The sequence below is a fragment of the Pleuronectes platessa genome, chromosome 16 (assembly GCF_947347685.1).
Source record: "Pleuronectes platessa chromosome 16, fPlePla1.1, whole genome shotgun sequence".
NCBI lineage: Eukaryota > Metazoa > Chordata > Actinopteri > Pleuronectiformes > Pleuronectidae > Pleuronectes > Pleuronectes platessa.
This window is the reverse complement of record NC_070641.1, coordinates 4,073,008-4,092,716: the sequence shown is the minus strand read 5'-3', so window position 1 is coordinate 4,092,716 and position 19,709 is coordinate 4,073,008. Positions and strand designations below refer to the sequence as shown.

At 42.1% G+C, this 19,709-nt stretch overlaps 1 protein-coding gene across 2 annotated transcripts in view; it reads left to right on the top strand.

Moving 5' to 3' along the window:
- The first annotated feature begins 4,298 nt into the window (after window positions 1-4,298).
- The window catches only part of LOC128458997 (sodium- and chloride-dependent GABA transporter 2), a 51,590-nt gene continuing 36,179 nt past the window's right edge, over window positions 4,299-19,709 (top strand). Inside the window, exons 1-3 of one of the 2 annotated variants that reach the window (XM_053444078.1) lie at window positions 4,381-4,606; window positions 7,538-7,672; window positions 9,395-9,532. In XM_053444078.1, the coding sequence (XP_053300053.1) occupies window positions 4,477-4,606; window positions 7,538-7,672; window positions 9,395-9,532 (403 nt within the window). In that variant the 5' untranslated portion in view covers window positions 4,381-4,476. Of the gene's footprint in view, window positions 4,607-7,537; window positions 7,673-9,394; window positions 9,533-19,709 lie in introns of both variants that reach the window. The other variant, XM_053444081.1, reaches the window with a different exon arrangement.

Genomic DNA, 19,709 nt, shown 5'->3' with positions numbered 1-19,709 from the left:
GCTCCTTTGTTCCATGTTATTCTAAATATGTGACATATTGATTTCAGCATAAAACATCCTTTATATTGAGGGTCTCCTTTCATTACATGACGCACTGCAGCACTGATGTCATCAGCATCCACTGTGGCAGCAGCAACATGGTAAAGATTGGCAGCTTCAGGCTAGACAACATGAGGATGGCCTGCAACAGCTTCATCTGCACAAATCGTCATGTTTTCCTCCCTTAACTAAAGAAGTTTAGAGTTGCCAGTCATTGCTAAGTGTCATGGATAATATTTAGTCAATTTCTATATTCATTATACATGGTAAAAAATTAACACTTATCACAACCCTGTTCATCCTTTACTTTCTGATTTGATACAATTTAGATATAGACCCAGTGTTTTATTTTTCTTCTTTGCCATAAGAGACAGAACAGGGTCAGCACAGCTGTGTCCCTCAGGCTTGTCTGTCCTCTACCGTGATGGAGTTTATTCTCCAAACACACATCTTGATCCCCTTCACTTTCCTCTCCACCACCCTGTCTCCCAATTAAGATGTTCATTGGTAACCTCCATCCGCCCAACCACCTGCCCCCTTGACTCCATCCCATGTCGCATTCTCCAGTCTATTGCTCCTGAACTTTTTCCTTTTCTCACCCATCTTATCAACACTTCCCTGTCAACTGGCTGTTTCCCTAACCCCCCGAAGGAGGCAAGAGTTAACCCTCTGAAGAAACCCACCCTTAACCAGTCTGGGGGGGCAGCGCAAGACCCTAAGCATCCAGAGTTTGGTAGGGCTGCCTTAGTCGACTGGGGTCGAGCAGGCTGTACCGGTAATGATCCCTCCGCAGGTTCGCCTTCAGAAACTTTGTTACGAGTTTAACTTCCTCTAGATAGTCAAATTTGATCTTCTTCTCTGCGCTCCGCCAGGGCCGTGACCGACACTGGCAGGGCCAATTCGTGGACCTCGTTAAACCGTCTAATGGGGAGTAGGCAGGCACGTGCACAGATAGACCTCTAGTTGTGCTCAACCACCTGCCCTTTTGCCCTGGATGAGGAAAGTGCCCCTTCTGCTGGAGCCCAATTTTTTCTTCATTCATCAATATTTAAGAATAACAATGACTCTCTCTGTCATCAATTCCCCCCAAATGTGTTTTGATATCTGACGGGGCATTTATTTGAGTTCTTGGGCGAATTCGCCCCCCCGTGCCCCTCCCTCATCGTCCTCCACTTAGTGCTCGTGCAGCGCTTAGCGCCAAACGGCTGCAGCCACTTCTTCTCTGACCCGCAGCATCAGACAAACAGGTAATGACGGTGTTGGTGCAATCCTCCTACGATGTTTGGTGATATATTAACCACAACTATAGCGCCGCTGAAAACATTACGTCGCAACTGGTCCGACTTTTCCTAAAAAAAATAAATAAGATAACTCACGAAATCCGTGATTTCAAAGAGCCTTGTCCAGCTGTTTACTGACGTTTGTCATGTTTAATGAATAGAGAGAGGGAGAGAGATATAGGCAGGCAGGCAGACAGACAGACAGACAGACAGACAGACAGACAGACAGGCAGTCAGACAGACAGTCAGTAAGACAGACAGAGAATTTAAAGGCAGTTTTACTCTTCTACAAATTAGAAGTTCACTAGTTTTGTTTCATTTAAAATCGTAATTATTGAAATGAAAGGTAGGTCTTAAGTTGAGCTACATGACAGTTTGGTGAGGTATATTGTTGTATATTATTAGTGTAATGCTGCTTATGCTTCAACTCTGTCAGTTGGCCTTGTTTTGTCTGTTTTGACCTGTTATTCATTCAATTTGATAATTTTAGTTAGTTTAACAAAAATAAATATGTAATTTATAAATATCCTACTGTGTTTTTTATTTATTTATTATTATTTTTAATTTCATAAATAATTTTGGCGATTGGTGCCCTTTTTTTTTGGTTTGAGCACCTGCCCTCCAAAATGTCTGTGCACGTGTCTGGGAGAAGGGATGTGTGTACAAAGGGCAGGGACTTAATCAACACAAGCACATTCCTCATCCATTTATTCCCTTTGGAATTATCCAGGTGCTCATGCAGAAGCTCCGTTCAGTTAAATTATTCTGTCTGAAATTTGGCCTGCAGCAAAACACGACTGTGTCCCCTGATTTTTTCTTCTCTGTACTAGCACTGTCCAGGTTGTTAACAAAAGAGAAACTCTTATTTTGTGTGTCTAGAAGTTGTTTCATTTTGCTGAGTTATCATAAGGGGCATTGTGTTTCATTCCTGCTACTGATTAGAAATTGAAAGGTCCATGTTTAGTGATATTTACAGTTAACAACTTTTTTGTGGTTATGCTGTGGTGTATTAGTGTTCTTAGGCAGACACTTGTTTATTCTGTTGTGTTGGTTCTTTGTTTTCCCTAGAAGTTCAGATGCACTTCAGCATCTGGGGTTCAAAATTTGTAAAGTTATACATAATATGCATATTTTTTTAATAATTTGTGAGTCAGTCGAAATAAAGCCTGAAGAGAACAATTTTGGATTGTTTTGTGTCTGTATAGGCCTACTATAAAAAGCACTTCGCAATTTTTATTTTGGTACATTTCAGCACCAGATACTTTAGATACTCAAGTACATTTAATATGAGGTACTTTAAGACTTCGACTCAAGTCATTTTCTTAAGGGTGACTTTTACCGGAGACACTTTCAGGTAAGATATCTGTACTTTTACTCAATTATGGATTTCAAGTACTTTATACACCACTGAGTATCACACAGATCCGACGGAACCGAACCATCCCAGTACAAACACGAGCATAAAGTAATAATTCTGTTAAATTCAATAGATTGGGGACATCACAGCTGTCTCTGAATTTAATAATACTGCAGTTTGGAAGATTTCAATACGAACAGTCTGTCACGGTTTGGTGGAGGAGATGGACCCAGGATGCAGAGGTTATAACAAAAAGGTGAATTTAATATAAAAAGGGTCTTTAAACAAGACCAAAACAAAACATAACCGGTGACTACTGGAGAGTCAAAAACCTGGGGATGAAAAACACAGGTGCCTACTCTGGTGAGCAGGAGCAGAAATTGAGCGTCAAGGCGCACAAGGAACACAGAAGATCCGCAGGGGAAAGCTGCACGAGACAGCAGTACAAAACAAACCTATAGAAGACTACGTGTAGAAACGAGTAGCACAACCACGAGTACGAACCGACCAAGGGCTTGGGGAACACAGAAGCTTAAATAGAGTCACAGAGGGAAGGCAGGAGCAATTAACCACAGGTGAAACACATGAGGACTGGGAAGACAATCACCGAAAGGAAATGAAGATAGAAACCACACACAAGGGACAGATACTACAAAATAAAACAGGAAACAGAAAATACACTGATGAGACTGAAAATTAACAAACTAAAATGACAGGACGTCACACAGTCAATACAACAATTTCCCTCACATTCTGAGAGCGATTTTTGCCTCCACCTTTGAATTGGATCTTTGTTTTTTGTTCAGGCTCCGTTCTTTCTATTGTCTTCACCCTCAAATATTGTATTATCCACAGCAGCAGCAGAGTATCAGTGTATATTCTTTATTAGTTCCATCACTGCTGTCCCATAAAATCTCTCTTCACCTCAACCTCACTAACAAAGACCTCGATGTCAGTGTCAGAAAGTTTTGCCTCCTCTTCTCATAGCTTGATGCCGTGACTCTGTCAGGACTCAAGGCGGAAACCCATTGGTCAGCAGGATCATTTAATATTCATGGCGTGCTTTTAGTATGAATCCCATGCACTGTTTTATAAATGACACCCCTGAACCTTAACTTCCTAAGCATTTCGCAGGGACACTTGATTAACTCTGGTGGAAATGCCCTGCTCTAAGCTCCTGCTGCTGAATAACCACAAGGGGGAAGTATTATACAATAATGACTGCTGAGCATGCCCTCCACAGGGCAGGACAATATACAGTAAATTATTTATTTCATTCAGTGCCCTCTGACTCTGCACTTCACTTATTCTCTTTTTCGCACTGACATGCAGACACATAACAAAACTGACTCAGCTGACGTCCTCTGACCCACTACAGTTTGTACCCTTTTGTACTCATCTCAGTGTATGTACATCATGTCTCTTGTGTGTGCAACAAACAGATAAACACAAACGTCACAGTGTGAAGCATTGAACAATTCATTAAGGTTTCCTAATTACATGCTTAAGATAAACCCAATTGTGTTTAGCCTTAGATGCATTGGTAGGACAAAACTGCAGTGCAGGAAGAAGTACTGTCTATTGTCATCGAAGTGATGAGGGAATGACATGTAACAAAGGAACACAGAGTGCATAGTGTGAGGTATGTAGATCCTACTGCATGCTTGACATTACAACAAACAAGTATTTGCAGTACTTGTAGCACTTGTAGCACCTCCCTCTATAATCAGCATAGTCTTGACAGATGACTGAGGTGCATGCTGACAGTACTGATCAGAGCACTGAGGAGGGTACAAAGACATGGAGACCAAAGCAAATAAAAGGGAACAATGGATCAAGAAAAGGGAATATATTCTGGCAGCTGCAGGCAATATGATAGGTCTGGGCAATGTGTGGAGATTTCCCTACCTTTGCTATAAGAATGGAGGAGGTAAGTTGGAGGACCTAACTCTTTTTTCCTTCATTGCAGGGTAAACATGGCAAAAGATGTGTATAATAACAAATAACTCATCATTAATCTGATGGTATTTGAGGAAAAGTTTGTCGTTTGTCGTAAGTCGATTATCTGTCTCTCTCTGGAGCTCAAGCCAGAACAGGCAGGTGTGTATGCCTCATACATTTTTAAGGAAGATTGCCTGACTGCCTTTTGAGTGACATACGACAAGGCCTACCACTGATACCTGCTAGGGCCTGTCTTGGAATGTGCTTTGTCTTTAGTTCTAATTATCAAGTATTATCTTCATAGAAGAAGGTTCAGACCCAGATTTCTTTAAGGAACACTATGTAACTTTAACTAAGCAACAGTCCTCTGCAACCGTCCATGCTGGTTAATTTCTGTTGGGCTCGAATTTCAATCGGTTTTCATACAAAAAAGGAGCCAAGCTTCTCAGGTTTACCAGCTTCACTAAACACTAAACTCTGTTTTTACAGAGCAAACTCTTCATTCATCACCTTAAGGAGATGGATGCTGGTTTTCAATGACCTCCAAGTATTTTTGAATATTTACAGTTAAGCGTTACTTTTGAACTTTCTGGTTCTGATTCTGGTTCTCTACAAGAGATAAATACGTCTATAGAACATTTTCACAATTTACAATTTGTCTCATAGGGCTTAAAAAGGTTCAGGGACATCCTCTTCCCATAATCCTCAAAAAAGATTAAGGAAAAACTACTAATACTACAGAAAAGAAAAAAAAAAAACTATGAACAGGGCATAAAAAACGTAGAACTCTCAGAGAGAGCCACATGTGAGGGATCCCTCTCCAAGGACAGACAGAGGTGCTTCGTGTAAATGGGAATATCAGCAAAATAACACTATTTACAACATTGATTAGAAAAAACTGTTATAATGGAAAGTGTGTCTATGTTTAAACTATTTGTACATAAGAAAATGTCTGATAGAAATGAAGGGAGAAGCATTGACTAATGAATTGAGGGGTTATTGTCAGTAATGGTAGAATATGTGATTAGGCATATTGTATTTCAAGCAATCTTTCAGTCCATCAGCTGCCAACACGATCAAGATCCACCACAATCAGATGCCACTATAATCCAGAATCCATTGTCATAATCCACATCAGGATCTAGCAGCATGATCCAACATCAGCTGCCAACAAAATCATGATCCAGTGTAGCAATGTTTATACAAGAGAAATGTCATCTCTTTTACTGGTTCTTGTCAGGACACGTGCAGCAGCATTTCGGACAAGCTGCAGAGTCTTTCAACGACTTACCGCTGGAGCTTGATAATAAGGAAATACAATAATCAAGTCTGGATGTAACAAAGGCTTGAACTTGTTTTTCTGTATCTATTTCAGACAGGACATTGACACAATTTTTTGAGATGTTAAGGAAGTGAAAGAAGTCAGTCCTAGAAATTTGTTTTAAGTGCTAATCAAAGGACATATCTGGATCGAAGACAACTTCCAGGTTCCTGACCGTTTCATTGGAAACAAGGGCAAGGTCGTCTAGCGCAGCTAAATCATTAGATAATGTATCTCTAAGGTGTTTAGGGCCAAGCATTAGAGCCTCTGTTTCATCTGACTTTAAATAAGGGAACATTTTTGGTCATCCAGGTTTTTATGTCCTTGAAACATGCTTGAAGTTTAGTTGTGTCATTAATGGAATCATGTCATGGAATTATAATTATAAATAAAATTGAGCACCGAACCCTGAGGGATATCATGGTTAACTTTGGTGCGCACAGACGCCTCATCATTAATTTGTATAATTTTGAATTTATCTGTAAAATTGATTATAAACCAGGTTACAGCAGTCCCTTTAATGACGATTAGCTTTTCTAGTCTCTAAAATAATCTAATATAAAACATACAAAATAAATACATCCTATTCTGCTTAAAAAACTGAATAAAAAATTCAGCTCAAGTTCAAACAAGACTTAGAGAGCATAGATGACAGTTATCACAGCTATATTGATCTTTATCCGGAATGATATTCTGTCCAATTTATGCCGATATGAAACCTTTTTTATAGAACATAACGCAATGGTTTTTTTATTTTAGAGTCAGCAATTTTTTATATTTTACCCTTTTTCTTAATTAGTTTAATAAATACACAATTTTGTCCCATTTTTTTTCAATAGTTATTAAAAATATAGAGTTAGCTATTTACAATTATAAAAATACCAGTGATTATGGTTTCAGTATGGTAAAAGTTTCCTCGTAAACTGTAAAATGTCCTGCATTTATAACAGATCTTTGACACCACTCTTGGACAACCATTGCAAAAATTTGTTTTTTATGTATATCTATGGAATAATGAATCACTTAGCTCTCTAAACATAAGATAACTTGAGGTTCCCTAGAGTCTCTAAGAGAGAGTCAACTCTCTTCTTAACCCAACCGGTTGAGGCAGATAAGGGTTAACTTGACTGTGGTAACCCGGTGTATAATTTTTTCCTCGCCCTTCAAAACACCTATAAATGTTTAACTTTCCTCTGCAGGAAGAATTCGGCATAACATCAGTAAACAAGCCTACCATTGTCAGCAAACAGGCATACTTTCCCTTGTTGTGCGGCAGGTGCACAGGATAGCATACTACACATATGCTAAGAGAGCAGCCATATCTGTTATTCTCTGATTTATCACACAGTGCCACCATCAGTTTCTGAAAACTTCCAACAAATCTTACTGATTGTAGATTAGATAAGAAATATAACAATTAGGAGAATACCTGATTTATCAATCTGCAGTAGATGGACAAAGGGGAGCATGGTTAGATGAAGGGATGGGTTCATTTTGGTTATAATATAATTTTATTATAATTATTTTAATCCATTATGTGTGAGTGTAAATCATCCATGTACTCAGCTGATGTCAAGTCGCCTATTATTGTGTGTGCAGGTGTCTTTTTGTTGCCTTATATCTTCTTTGCTGTTCTGTGTGGTGTGCCACTCTACTTGCTGGAGAATACGATCGGTCAGTTAACACAAGAGGGTGCCATCACCTGCTGGAACAAAGTCTGCCCAATTTCAAAGGGTAATTATCGTTTCTAATTATATTGCCAGTGTCAAAAGCATTTTTGTCTATATACTACTTGTAAATACTTGTAAATTTACGACTTGTTTAGGGACCTACAGAGGCCAACAGTCCATCCATTTCCACAGTGGGCAACAACATATGTTTAATGTTTTATTGTTTATAGACTATAATTGAGCTAATGACCATACTAACATTGAGTAGATCTTCAAAGTTGTGCGAAGTTTTCCGTTGAGATACAGCTTCATGTTGTCATGACTGCAATACACTATCTTTTCAGCACACTCACAATCTGCCTGTTCTTCAACATTCCGATGGTTTTACTAATGGTACTGGTGGTACTGATAACATTAACAATCCATGCAGCTTTTGATCATTGATTTTTCCTTTCAAAACAGGTATTAAAAAACAAAAGGCAACTTTTTTTGAGTTTCAAAATGTATGTGAAATAGAGGGGAATTTTCATCTTCTTTTTGATATAACAAAAAAATTAAAATCACTGCAAGACAGAGACAAAACATTTTTTTTTCATGTTCTGAGACAGGATGTGTTCATTGGCAGATGCAGAGTGAAAAAAGTACAGTGCTGTGTCAGCTTTGCTCACTGTGATAAACATGGATCAGTACGGAAGCTTATTGCTGTCACTCCTCGAAAAGAAAAACTAATAAAAGATCTGTATTTAGTAATTAACAAATAAAAAGTGTCATGATAATCAGAGGGAAACAAGGCAAAGGCATCAAGTACTTATTTGACAAGTTTTTAAAAGCAAATATTTGACTTGTCTATTTAAAAAAAAAACATTGCGTTAAATATTATGCCCATTTTACCACAGTTGATATGGGTCCCTGGGGTCTTAATGAAATGTCTGTAACATATTTTGGTCAAAATAACACAAGGATCATTTAAAACAGCACCCTTTTTATACTGGGTGGCGCTCAGTTAGCGTTAGCACGCTCGTCAAAGGCCATGTAGCGAGACTCCCTACATGGGCATGGTGTGACTATGACGTTTATTTCGGTCGTAATCCCATTCGACGAACTACAGCGTATCGTTTCTGAAATAGAGGAACCACACAAAAAAATCGCGGAAGTTGTTTTTTACAGAGATTTTTGGGACGGTAGACATGCCAGATACTCAAATAAATGTGTAGAAGCACTACAAAAGTGGAATTTTGATAATATGTCCCCTTTAATTGGAGCTGACTTTCTGACTCCTTGAATTTAAAAAGTGAGACACATATAAACTCAAACTTGTCTATCACCATTGGGCCTCACTCATACACTCAATCAGTTTTTTACAAAGATTCTGACATTCACAAATAGTTCTTTTAGAGGGAATTGTCCTTGGTTAAGAATATAATCTATGCACACTCTAAAGCACACATACGCACACTTAAATACAGACATGATTGTGCAAAATAATAAGTAAAACATTTTCTTCAATTCCACAGTTGGATAATATGATTTAAATTACCACTCTAATTCAGGATTTATAACATTATCCTGGAATGTGGCTCTTTATCACTTATAATTATAAATGAAAAGAAATGCATCACAGACAGATCTTCTCTGCTAATAAGGAATATCTGGTGAACGAGGCCCAATGTCTGTATATTCATGAGAAGTTCTAACAGTATAATCATGGTTAGGTAGCTGTCATATTTCTGAGCTGTATATCACAATAGGATTCTGATACGGTATTTTACATGTTCTCTTCCTCCAGGAACTGGTTATGCTATCATGGTGATCCAGCTTTATTCCAGACTCTACATCATTGTCCTGGCCTGGGCCCTCCTATACCTCATCTACTGTTTCAGGGCCACTCTCCCCTGGGCTACCTGCAACAATCCTTGGAACACAGGTCAGCATGGGTTTTTCATTAATATACATTATGGACTTATTATCAACGCACAGGGTTTCAAGCGCAGAGCACAAGCGTATTAAGCGTCGTTCCAAATCCATCCATCCATTTTCCTCTGCTTGTCAGAAATTGGGTCCTAGAGGCACAATTCCAGTCATTCCTCTGTCCTGCCATGCTTTCTAGCTCCTCCTGGGGGATCCCAAGTCATTCCCAAGCTAGATGGGATATATGAAGTCCCAGTTTGATGTATCTTTTAAACCTCCTATGGAAGGAATCTTGATTATATTCCCATAGCCCAAGCCACCTCAACTGTCCCCTTTGCAGATCCAGAGCTCTGTTGCACATGAGGAGTTGCTGTATGTTGAGAGACTGTGCTGAAATGAGCCGAGGAAACACTGACACGAGACGTCAGAAAAAATAAAGCGTAACAGCTGGTCTCCAACAGTAACGTAATTAAGAGGAATGTGCACGGACACATTCTCTTCCTTGGATCTCTCCACGCTGCAGTGTTTCTTCAGTGTTGATATTTTTGATTAACCTCTGGTAGCTAACAAGATTTCAAGATTTTTTTTGGTTCAAAAAATCCTCAATGAATATCGACGGAAGAGGAGATGTGACCCGGCCCGGAGGAAGCCCGGGGCCCCCGTCTGGAGCTAGGCCCAGACGGAGGGCTCGATGGCAAGCGCCATAAATCTCCGGCTGAGCGCCGCGGTGTTGGAGTTTACCCCGGTAGACGAGAGGGTCGCCTCCCTGCGCCTAAGGGTTGTAGGGGGGAAAACTCTGACTGTTGTTTGTGCGTATGCACCAAACAGCACCTCAGAGTACTCGGCCTTCTTGGAGACCCTGAAATGGAGTCCTGTATGGGGCTCCAGTAGGGGACTCCGTAGTTCTGCTGGGTGACTTCAACGCCCACGTGGGCAACGATGGAGATACCTGGAGAGGCGTGGTGGGGAGGAACGGCCTCCCTGATCTGAACCCGAGCGGTCGTTTGTTATTGGACTTCTGTGCTAGTCATGGATTATCCATAACAAACACCATGTTCGAACATAAGGGTGCTCATAAGTGTACCTGGTACCAGAGTACCCTAGGCCGAAGATCAATGATCGATTTTGTGATCGTGTCATCTGATCTGAGGCCGCATGTTTTGGACACTCGGGTAAAGAGAGGGGCGGAACTGTCAACCGACCACCATCTGGTTGTGAGTTGGATCAGGGAATGGGGGAAATTTCCGGATAGACCTGGTAAGCCCAAACGAGTAGTGCGGGTGAACAAAGCCCCAGGGATTGATGAGATCCAGCCAGAAATGCTAAAGGCTCTGGGTGTTGAGGGGCTGTCATGGTTGACACGCCTATTCAACATCGCGTGGGAGTCGGGTACAGTGCCAAAGGAGTGGCAAACCGGGGTGGTGGTTCCCCTGTTCAAAAAGGGGGACCAGAGAGTGTGTGCCAATTACAGGGGTATCACACTTCTCAGCCTCCCTGGTAAAGTCTACTCCAAGGTGCTGGAAAGGAGGGTTCGGCCGATCGTCGAACCTCAGATTGAAGAGGAACAATGCGGTTTTCGCCCCGGACGTGGAACTACGGACCAGCTCTTCACTCTCGCAAGGATCCTGGACGGGGCCTGGGAGTATGCCCATCCGGTCTACATGTGTTTTGTGGATCTGGAGAAGGCGTATGACCGGGTCCCCCGGGAGAAACTGTGGGAGGTGCTGCGGGAGTATGGGGTAAGGGGGTCTATCCTCAGGGCCATCCAATCCCTGTACTCCCAAAGCGAGAGCTGTGTTCGCGTCCTCGGCAGCCAGTCAGTTTCGTTCTCAGTGGGAGCTGGTCTCCGCCAGGGCTGCGCCTTGTCACCAATCCTGTTTGTGATATACATGGACAGGATATCAAGGCGTAGTCGTGGTGGGGAGGGGTTGCAGTTCAGTGGTCTGAGGATCTCCTCACTGCTTTTTGCAGATGACGTGGTCCTCATTGGATCATCGGCCTGTGACCTTCAGCACTCACTGGATCAGCTGGCGGCCGAGTGTGAAGCGGCTGGGATGAGGATCAGCACCGCTAAATCTGAGGCCATGACTCTTAGCAGGAAACCGATGGATTGCTTACTCCGGGTAGGAAATGAGTCCTTAGCCCAAGTGAAGGAGTTCAAGTACCTCGGGGTCTTGTTCGCGAGTGAGGGTACTATGGAGCGTGAGATTGGCCGGAGAATCGGAGCAGCGGGGGCGGTATTGCGTTCGCTTTACCGCACCGTTGTAACGAAAAGAGAGCTGAGCCGCAAGGCAAAGCTCTTGATCTACCGGTCGATCTTCGTTCCTATCCTCACCTATGGTCATGAGGGCTGGGTGATGACCGAAAGGACGAGATCGCGGGTACAAGCGGCCGAGATGAGTTTTCTCAGAAGGGTGGCTGGCATCTCCCTTAGGGATAGGGTGAGAAGCTCAGCCATCCGTGAGGAACTCGGATTAGAGCCGCTGCTCCTTTACTTAGAAAGGAGTCAGCTGAGGTGGTTCGGGCATCTGGTAAGGATGCCCACTGGGCGCCTTCCTTGGGAGGTGTTTCAGGCACGTCCAGTGGGGAGGAGACCTCGGGGAAGACCCAGGACTAGGTGGAGAGATTATATCTCAACACTGGCCTGGGAACGCCTCGGGATCGCCCCGTCAGAGTTGGTCAATGTGGCCCGGGAAAGGGAAGTCTGGGGCCCCCTGCTTGAGCTGCTCCCCCCGCGACCCGACCCCGGATAAGCGGACGAAAATGAGATGAGAGCTAACAAGATGCTGGCTCAGCAACAGGTTGCTTGTTGTCGCGTTGTGGAGGGGAGGAGGGGTGTTGCTGGTGGTCGGGAGCTGGCTTGGTAGGTTTGGAGGCTGGACTGGTATCGGCTGGGTGGAACTGATAGAAGTGTGCGATTCCATGATGACATCATACGGAGAAGAAGTACGAAACGAATAGTTTCAATAACATATTTCTTTGAATCAACTGAGTAAAAGAGTCTACGGAGTGACTGTTTTCATACTTTGAGGGTACCTATTGAGCCCCTTCAAGTAATTACGGTTAGTAGAAGCCCAGAAAATGTATTTTACACAATATGGGCCCTTTAAAATGACCCTTGTGTTGTGCCTTTATCCAATGCTGCTGCAGTGGCATTTGTTTTACAGCTTGTCAGCCTGGCAAGACCATAAAATGTGCTGACTGTAAAAGCATTTGCAAATCCAGACAGTGTTTGGAGCAGTGTTTGAACCCTGTGAAAACTGGTCGAACTGATTTCAGCCTGGCCTCCAGGCTGAAATCAGTTCGACCAGTTTTCACAGGGTTCCTACAGGTTTTAACAAGTTAAATTTAAGACCTTTTAAGACCTTTTTAAGACCAATTTGAATAGAATTTAAGACATATTTCACGGCCATAATGGCAAAAAAGTATGAAGGAAAATTACTATTGAAGAAGAAATAAGTCCCAGAATTACTTGCAAAGTAAATGTATTCCCGTTCAACATAACAATGACTGAACATAACAGTACAAAGAGCTGTGTGTGTGCGTGTGTCTGTAGACCTGGTTGAGAAGGAATACAGGCGACAGCTAGCTGGCCCTGCACTGAGGCAAAGACTGAATCCCTGGACTTACAGCAGTTGGAACTCCCAAATTGGTAACAAATATAATCAGAAATAACTGGAACTTCTAGTCAATAAGGATGCTTTTGTTTGTCAAACAGTTACCAAGTATGAGTTCAATAAACGATTCTTTCAGCATAGAGAAAAAAGTCTATTCCAAAAAAAATGGCCAGAGAAGAAAATTTAATATCCCAACCCAACACTACATAAACCTCTATCTTCTCAGCCCTGCTGCCTAGGCCACAGTCTCTTTTTCAATTGTCTCAAGCTCAGCCAACTTCTCCTTGCAGCCCCTAGTATTTAACTTGGAGATGACCTCGGCCATCTTGCTGCCAACCTTGCCCTCAGCCTCTCGAACGGCGATGAGATGGCAGGAGTTTGTTGTTGGCTTTTCACTTCTCTTGTGTTTCTCTGACTATTGCATGCGATTCTAAAGCCTTTACCCACAATGTTCCCAATTTTACTGTTTTCTTGCTAAAGGTGCAGTGGCCTTCAAAAACATTCCCCTCCACTGGTTTTAACCATGCACTAAACCTGCTTTTATTCAACAAAGCTTTGTTGAACCTGCACTTCCCCATTAAGTTACAAAAGACTTCGACACAGTAGAATTTCCGTCTCACTTAGATTGATTGCTGTTTGCTCCGCGCGTTTTCAATTGCTAGACACTATGTATAAAGACTGTCTATCCGCAGCGCGGAGGTGCGCGCAGAGCACAGAAAGAGGAGCGTGCGCTGCAATCCTGCGGCGGGAACGCGCATTCAGCGGAGAGCAAGTTATCCCGAAGTCGCTTCCTAATCCAAATTCATATTTAAGACCTAGCTAAATCAAATTTAAGACTTTTAAGGCCTAAAATTCCAATTATTACATTTTAGACTTTTTAAGACCCAGCAGAAACCCTGTTTCACATGCCAATCGACCATAAAAGTGCTCCTGAGTGGGGGAGCAGACACCTCAGCAGGTCAGGAGTCTCCCCCTGGTAGTGGAAAATGTCCTGGGGATCCTTTGGGACCCCTGCGGATTTCCAAGCCCCGCCCGCTTGAGAGTTGAACTCTGACATTCCATTGGCTGACCCATGAACCCCCTCAGGGAGGCTGGCCCTCCTCTCAGGTTAATCTGAAGACTTCAACAGACCGTTCCCGGTCTTGCTAGATGATTTAGTTGCTAAAGGGGGCAATTACAAACATTTCTTTTTAAGTTCATCTTTCTTTTCTTTATTTCTTTTGTCTTAAGTCGAAGTTTATTTTGATAGAGACTATTTTTGTTTTAACCTGAAAAGGTCGCGCAACAGGAAGCTCACTCGCAGGCCGAGTTTCACACAGACTTTCTTTTCCACGATCTACAAATGGCTCCAAAACAGCTGTTCATCCCTGCAGATGGAAGAAGCATAATTCCTTCGAAGAAGACGGACGAGGTTAATTCCGTTCCAAGAGCAAGAGAAAATTCGCTCGATTCCGGTTCAGCGCGACTCCCACTGCCACAACAGCGGAGCGGAGCTTAGAAGACCACGATCATTCACTGGACTTCCGGAAAATCCGCGCGCGTATCATCACGCGCGCGGATCGTATCATATCACGTCACATCCGGTTCCTTTGTCTACTTTGTCGAATGTTGTAAAGTGCCTCGCGCTGTGACGAAGAGCCTCCGGTAGCACTGTTATCGTCCGACTAGGTTTACAGAGACTTTACAGATCAAAAGATCGGTATATAACGCCAATTTGGATACCGAGTGGTGAAGTCCCTGTAACCTTGTCCCTGACAATGTTTTGAGAGCTTTTCTTTCTCTCTCCTTCTCTCTCTTTTTTTTTCCTCCTAAACACACGTCCCGACCTCCATTCATACATTTCATGTTACATGGATAAATCTAGACTAAAAGAGCCTGAATCCATCTCGACGCCCTTTGGCGCCAAAACCACGAGATAAGAATCTCTTTGTCTGAAATTTCTTTGTGCAACACACGTTGCCTACCGCCATTTTATCATAACGTCACTGGGGTCGTAAAACTCCATTTTGAATTACGCGAACGTAACATCTTGAATTCGGCCAGACTACCTCACCAAGTGACCGCGTCATTACGCCATTGCCATTCCCCCTTCTCTTTCTTACACACACACACACACACACACTCATAGACACAGACAGGCAGACACACACGACCACACACACGCACACATAGATACCTCAGTATTACATGTATTTCTAAATTGTGATAAGTGCTGCTGCTGCTGTTGTCATCTTTGAAATATTGGAGTTTGTTAAATGAGAATCATTGAATAACATTAACTTTATTTCCCTTTTTAATAAATCCTTTTGTAATTAAAGTATTTGTATTCTGTGATTTATTTTTGCATATGTATATGAATACAGCTGGATAACTATAGCCTGTGCTCGAACTTAAAACCCTTCATTGTTTATTATATAATCTTTAATATTAAATATTGAGATTATTAATTTAATTCTTAATCACTTGAGACTGATCTTTAAAGATTGACTTGTTGGTCCCTGTAACCAGGGTGGTGCCCTGTGACGATAAGTAATAATTATAGATTGCATTATTCTTAATTGATAATTTTATTGTTTTCATTAATAATTTAACTATTCTTAATTGATAACCGTATCATTTCTAATTAATTATTTTACTATTCTTAATTAATAGCTTTATAATTTTTAATTATTTTTAATAAATAATTTCATTTATAATCATATTTCATGATTATTAATAATTAGCCAACGTCAAATCTACTACTACTATTGCACAACACAGCCAAGATATTATTTTATAGCAATTTAAGAAATAGAATATATCCAGAATACAGGGAAACTCCCTGTATAAACAACAGGGATGAGTGAGCATATGCTGTAAGTATAAAAAAGTATGCAGGTGATGCCTGTGCGCGTCTGTGAGCATCTGTATGCATAACTAGCAGCAAACACCTTACTGCTGCCATGTAATACAAATTTAGGGTTATTTATTTTAGCCTAAACATTACTTTAATTTCTTAAACTTACTAATGAGATACAGTGGATATAAAAAGTCTACACACCCCTGTTAAAATGCAAGGTTTTTGTGATGTAAACAAATGAGACAAAGATAAATCCTGTCTGAACTTTTTCCACCTTTAATGTGACCTATAACGTGAACAAATCAGTTGAAAAAACAAACTGAAATCCCTTAGGGGGGAAACTAAAAATAAAAAACTAAAATAATGTGGTTGCATAAGTGTGCATACCCTCTTATAACTGGGGATGTGGCTGTATTCAAAATTAACCAATCAATCAAACTCATGTTAAATAGTAGAGTACACACCTGCCATCATTTACAGTTACTTTGATTAATCCCAAATAAAGTTCAACTGTTTTAGTATGATTTTCCTGACATTCTCTTAGTTGCATCTTACAGCAAGAGCCATGATCCGCAGAGAGCTTCCAAATCATCAGAGGGATCTCATTGTTGAAAGGTATCAGTCAGGAGAAGGGTACAAAATAATTTCCAAGGCATTAGATATTAGAGATGAGCCGGATACTCGGCTGAAACGAGTATCCGATACGGATAAAGCACTTTTGCCGAGCACGAGTATTATACGAGTAATACGAGTCAATATCCGGCTCGGACTGAATGAAAATCCTCACACAGCGTCACAGCGCTCCTCCCCTTCACACACCGCTCTGCTCACTCACTCAAAGAACAGCTCTCTGTCTCTCAGTCACTCAGGTTCGCGGGTCTTTTCCGTTAACGTTTAGGGTTTCTTCAGCTTGAAGTTTGTTTTTATTTCAGTTTGTACTTACTTATTAACCAGTAGAGTTCTTTTAAACGTGGGTTCGTTCAGACGTGGTGCTGGTAGAAAGCGATTCGCGTTGCGTCTCTGCCTGTTGGAGATTTTTTTTTTTTTTAAACAGTTTTTTTTTTTTTACTTCACGCATTGAGTGTCTGACTACTCTCTAACGGCTGGCTACTCTCTCTCTCTCTCTCTCCCTCTCTCTGCCGGTCGTTGGAGTTTTTTGTTTTTTTTAAAACCGTCAGTTGGCTCTAACCAGTTTTATTTTATTTCACGCACTGAGTGTCTGACACTTTCTAGGTAGTAGTGGTATAAAAAATATTACAAATTAAGCTACACACACACACACACACACACACACACACACACACACACACACACACACACACGCACACACACAAAGAGGGTCTGGAAATAAATTAAAAAAAATTCAAAGTTAAAAAAGAAAGTTATGTTGAGTATGACAACACTTGTTATTACATTTCACTTCATAATTGCAACAGCATGTGTTGTATTCATTGTTGCAAAACTTGTTCTGTAAATAGTTCGTTTGCTATTGTGATCAAAATCATTGATCTGAAGCTCAATGCTGATGCTGTCCTGTAATAGTTTTTTAATCAGCAATAAATATAACAATTTCTGATCAACCCATATCAATTGCATGCTTAAAATAACATACTGGTTAAAGCCACGCCCGTTTCAAGACAACCCGACCTACTTCCGGGTTAAATCCAGCCCTTTTCCGGGTTAAATCACACCCACTTCCGGGTTAGGCCCCGCCCACTCAGAGTACGGATACGGATACGGATAATTCATATGGTTAACAGATACAGATATAGATAATGCTGTACTCGCTCATCCCTATTAGATATACCATGATACACAGTGAAGACAGCCATCAACAAGTGGAGAAAAGATGGCACAACGGTGACATTGCCAAGTACTGGACATCCCTCCAAAATTTATGAAAAGACAACAAGATATCTGGTCAGGGAGGCGTCCAAGAGGCCGACAGCAACATTAAAGGAGCTGCAGGAATTTCTGACAAGGACTGATTGTGTACTACATGTGACAACAATCTTCCGTATTCTTCATGCGTTTGTGCTATGGGGCAGAGTGGCAAGACAGTAGCCTTTTCTTACCAAGAAAACATCCAAGCCCGGCTAAACTTTTTAAAATCATACATGAAGTCTCCAAAAAGCATGTGGGAAAATGTGTTATGTTCTGATGAAACCGAGGTTGAATTTTTTGGCCATAATTCCAAAAGGTCTGTTTGGCCCAAAAACAACACTGCACATTAACCCAAAGAACACTCTACCCACAGTGAAGCATGGTGGTGGCAGCATCATGCTTTGGGGCTGTTTTACTTCAGCTGGAACCGGCTAAAAAACTATTTCCCCACAAGTACGCCAGCCTTGTTAACCAGTCAGGGTCAGTGAGGTGGTCAGCGAGCTGGGATCCATGCTCAATCAGAATATGCACACCTCGTCCCGCAGCTGATACAGGCGGCTCAGCATATTTCCCTGCAAGAGCAAGTCTGATATTGAGTGGACGTGTTTTTATGTAGTTGACCATTTTTATCGCAATGTCAAGAATATGTTTGAGCTCTGGTTCAAGTGTCTTGCTTGCAAGAGATTCTCTGTGAATAGTACAGTGTATGGAATTTACGTGAGGCGCCACTTGTAAGTAGGTTTAATTAACGTTTCGCCGATTATTTGTGGCTTTTTTACCTGTGCAATTAAAAACGCCACCTCATATGATACCCTTTGAGCTGCTGCTTGGAATGTCTATTTAGTTAGGACTTTCTTTTGGCCTTGCAACTCTCAGGACCCCCACTTTTGGAACACCTGGACTAAGGACTGGAGGTCATGCTACATTATTCAGAGAAACTTCACACTGCTAGAGCAGCCCCTCTCTCCTTTGTCCTCATCCTTCTAGACCTTTCTGTTGCATTTGACAGAGTCAACCACCAGATCCTTATTTCCTCCCTTAAGGATCTTGGTGTGTCAGGCTCTGCAATCTCACTGCTCTCATCTTATCTCAATGGCCGCACTTACCGGGTAACTTGGAGAGGATCTGTGTGAGAAACTTTTCCACTCACGGTTCGGTCCTGGGTCCCCTCCTTTTCTCTCTGTAAACCATCTCTCTCAGCTCTGTCACAAGAAAGTTGACAAATTGGGTGGGCAAAGTAGAAATTAGGTCGGGCATTGCCCACCAATGCCCACTTCTTGATCCATGATCAGGATACACCATCACGATCCCCAGTCCACCAGCACATCCTTGATTAGCTGCCACCATAATCAAAAGAAAAATAAAATATTGTGGCGTGCACTCAGGGGTGTGTCCTCTCACCCAGTGGGTTGATGGGTAATGTTAGAGGCTTTAGCTATATATACTTCCCGTATGGGGAACATGTGAGTTCTGAATAAACCACAGTAAACAGTACCTGCGTCTCTGCCTTTCCTTGTCTTGCCACATTGGTGACCCTGTTTTTTGGACATGTTCGAGGTAGAGGAGGATAGTATCCCTTCCTCATCGGGGGAAGACGTATTTTCTTCCCCGGCGCCCGTGGACCGTGTCTCCACAACGACCATGGCGCCGCAGCTTCCGCGACCGACCAGCTCCGCGGAGCACGTTAAACTGCCGGAGTTTTGGCAGAACGACCCCGCGCCGTGGTTTCTGCACGTCAAGGCTCTTTTCCATCTGCGAGGAGTAACGGCAGACGACTCCAGGTATTTTTTGGTGGTCGCGGCTTTGGACCAGCAATCCACCCGGCGCGTGATGCAGCTCCTGCGAGCCCCGCC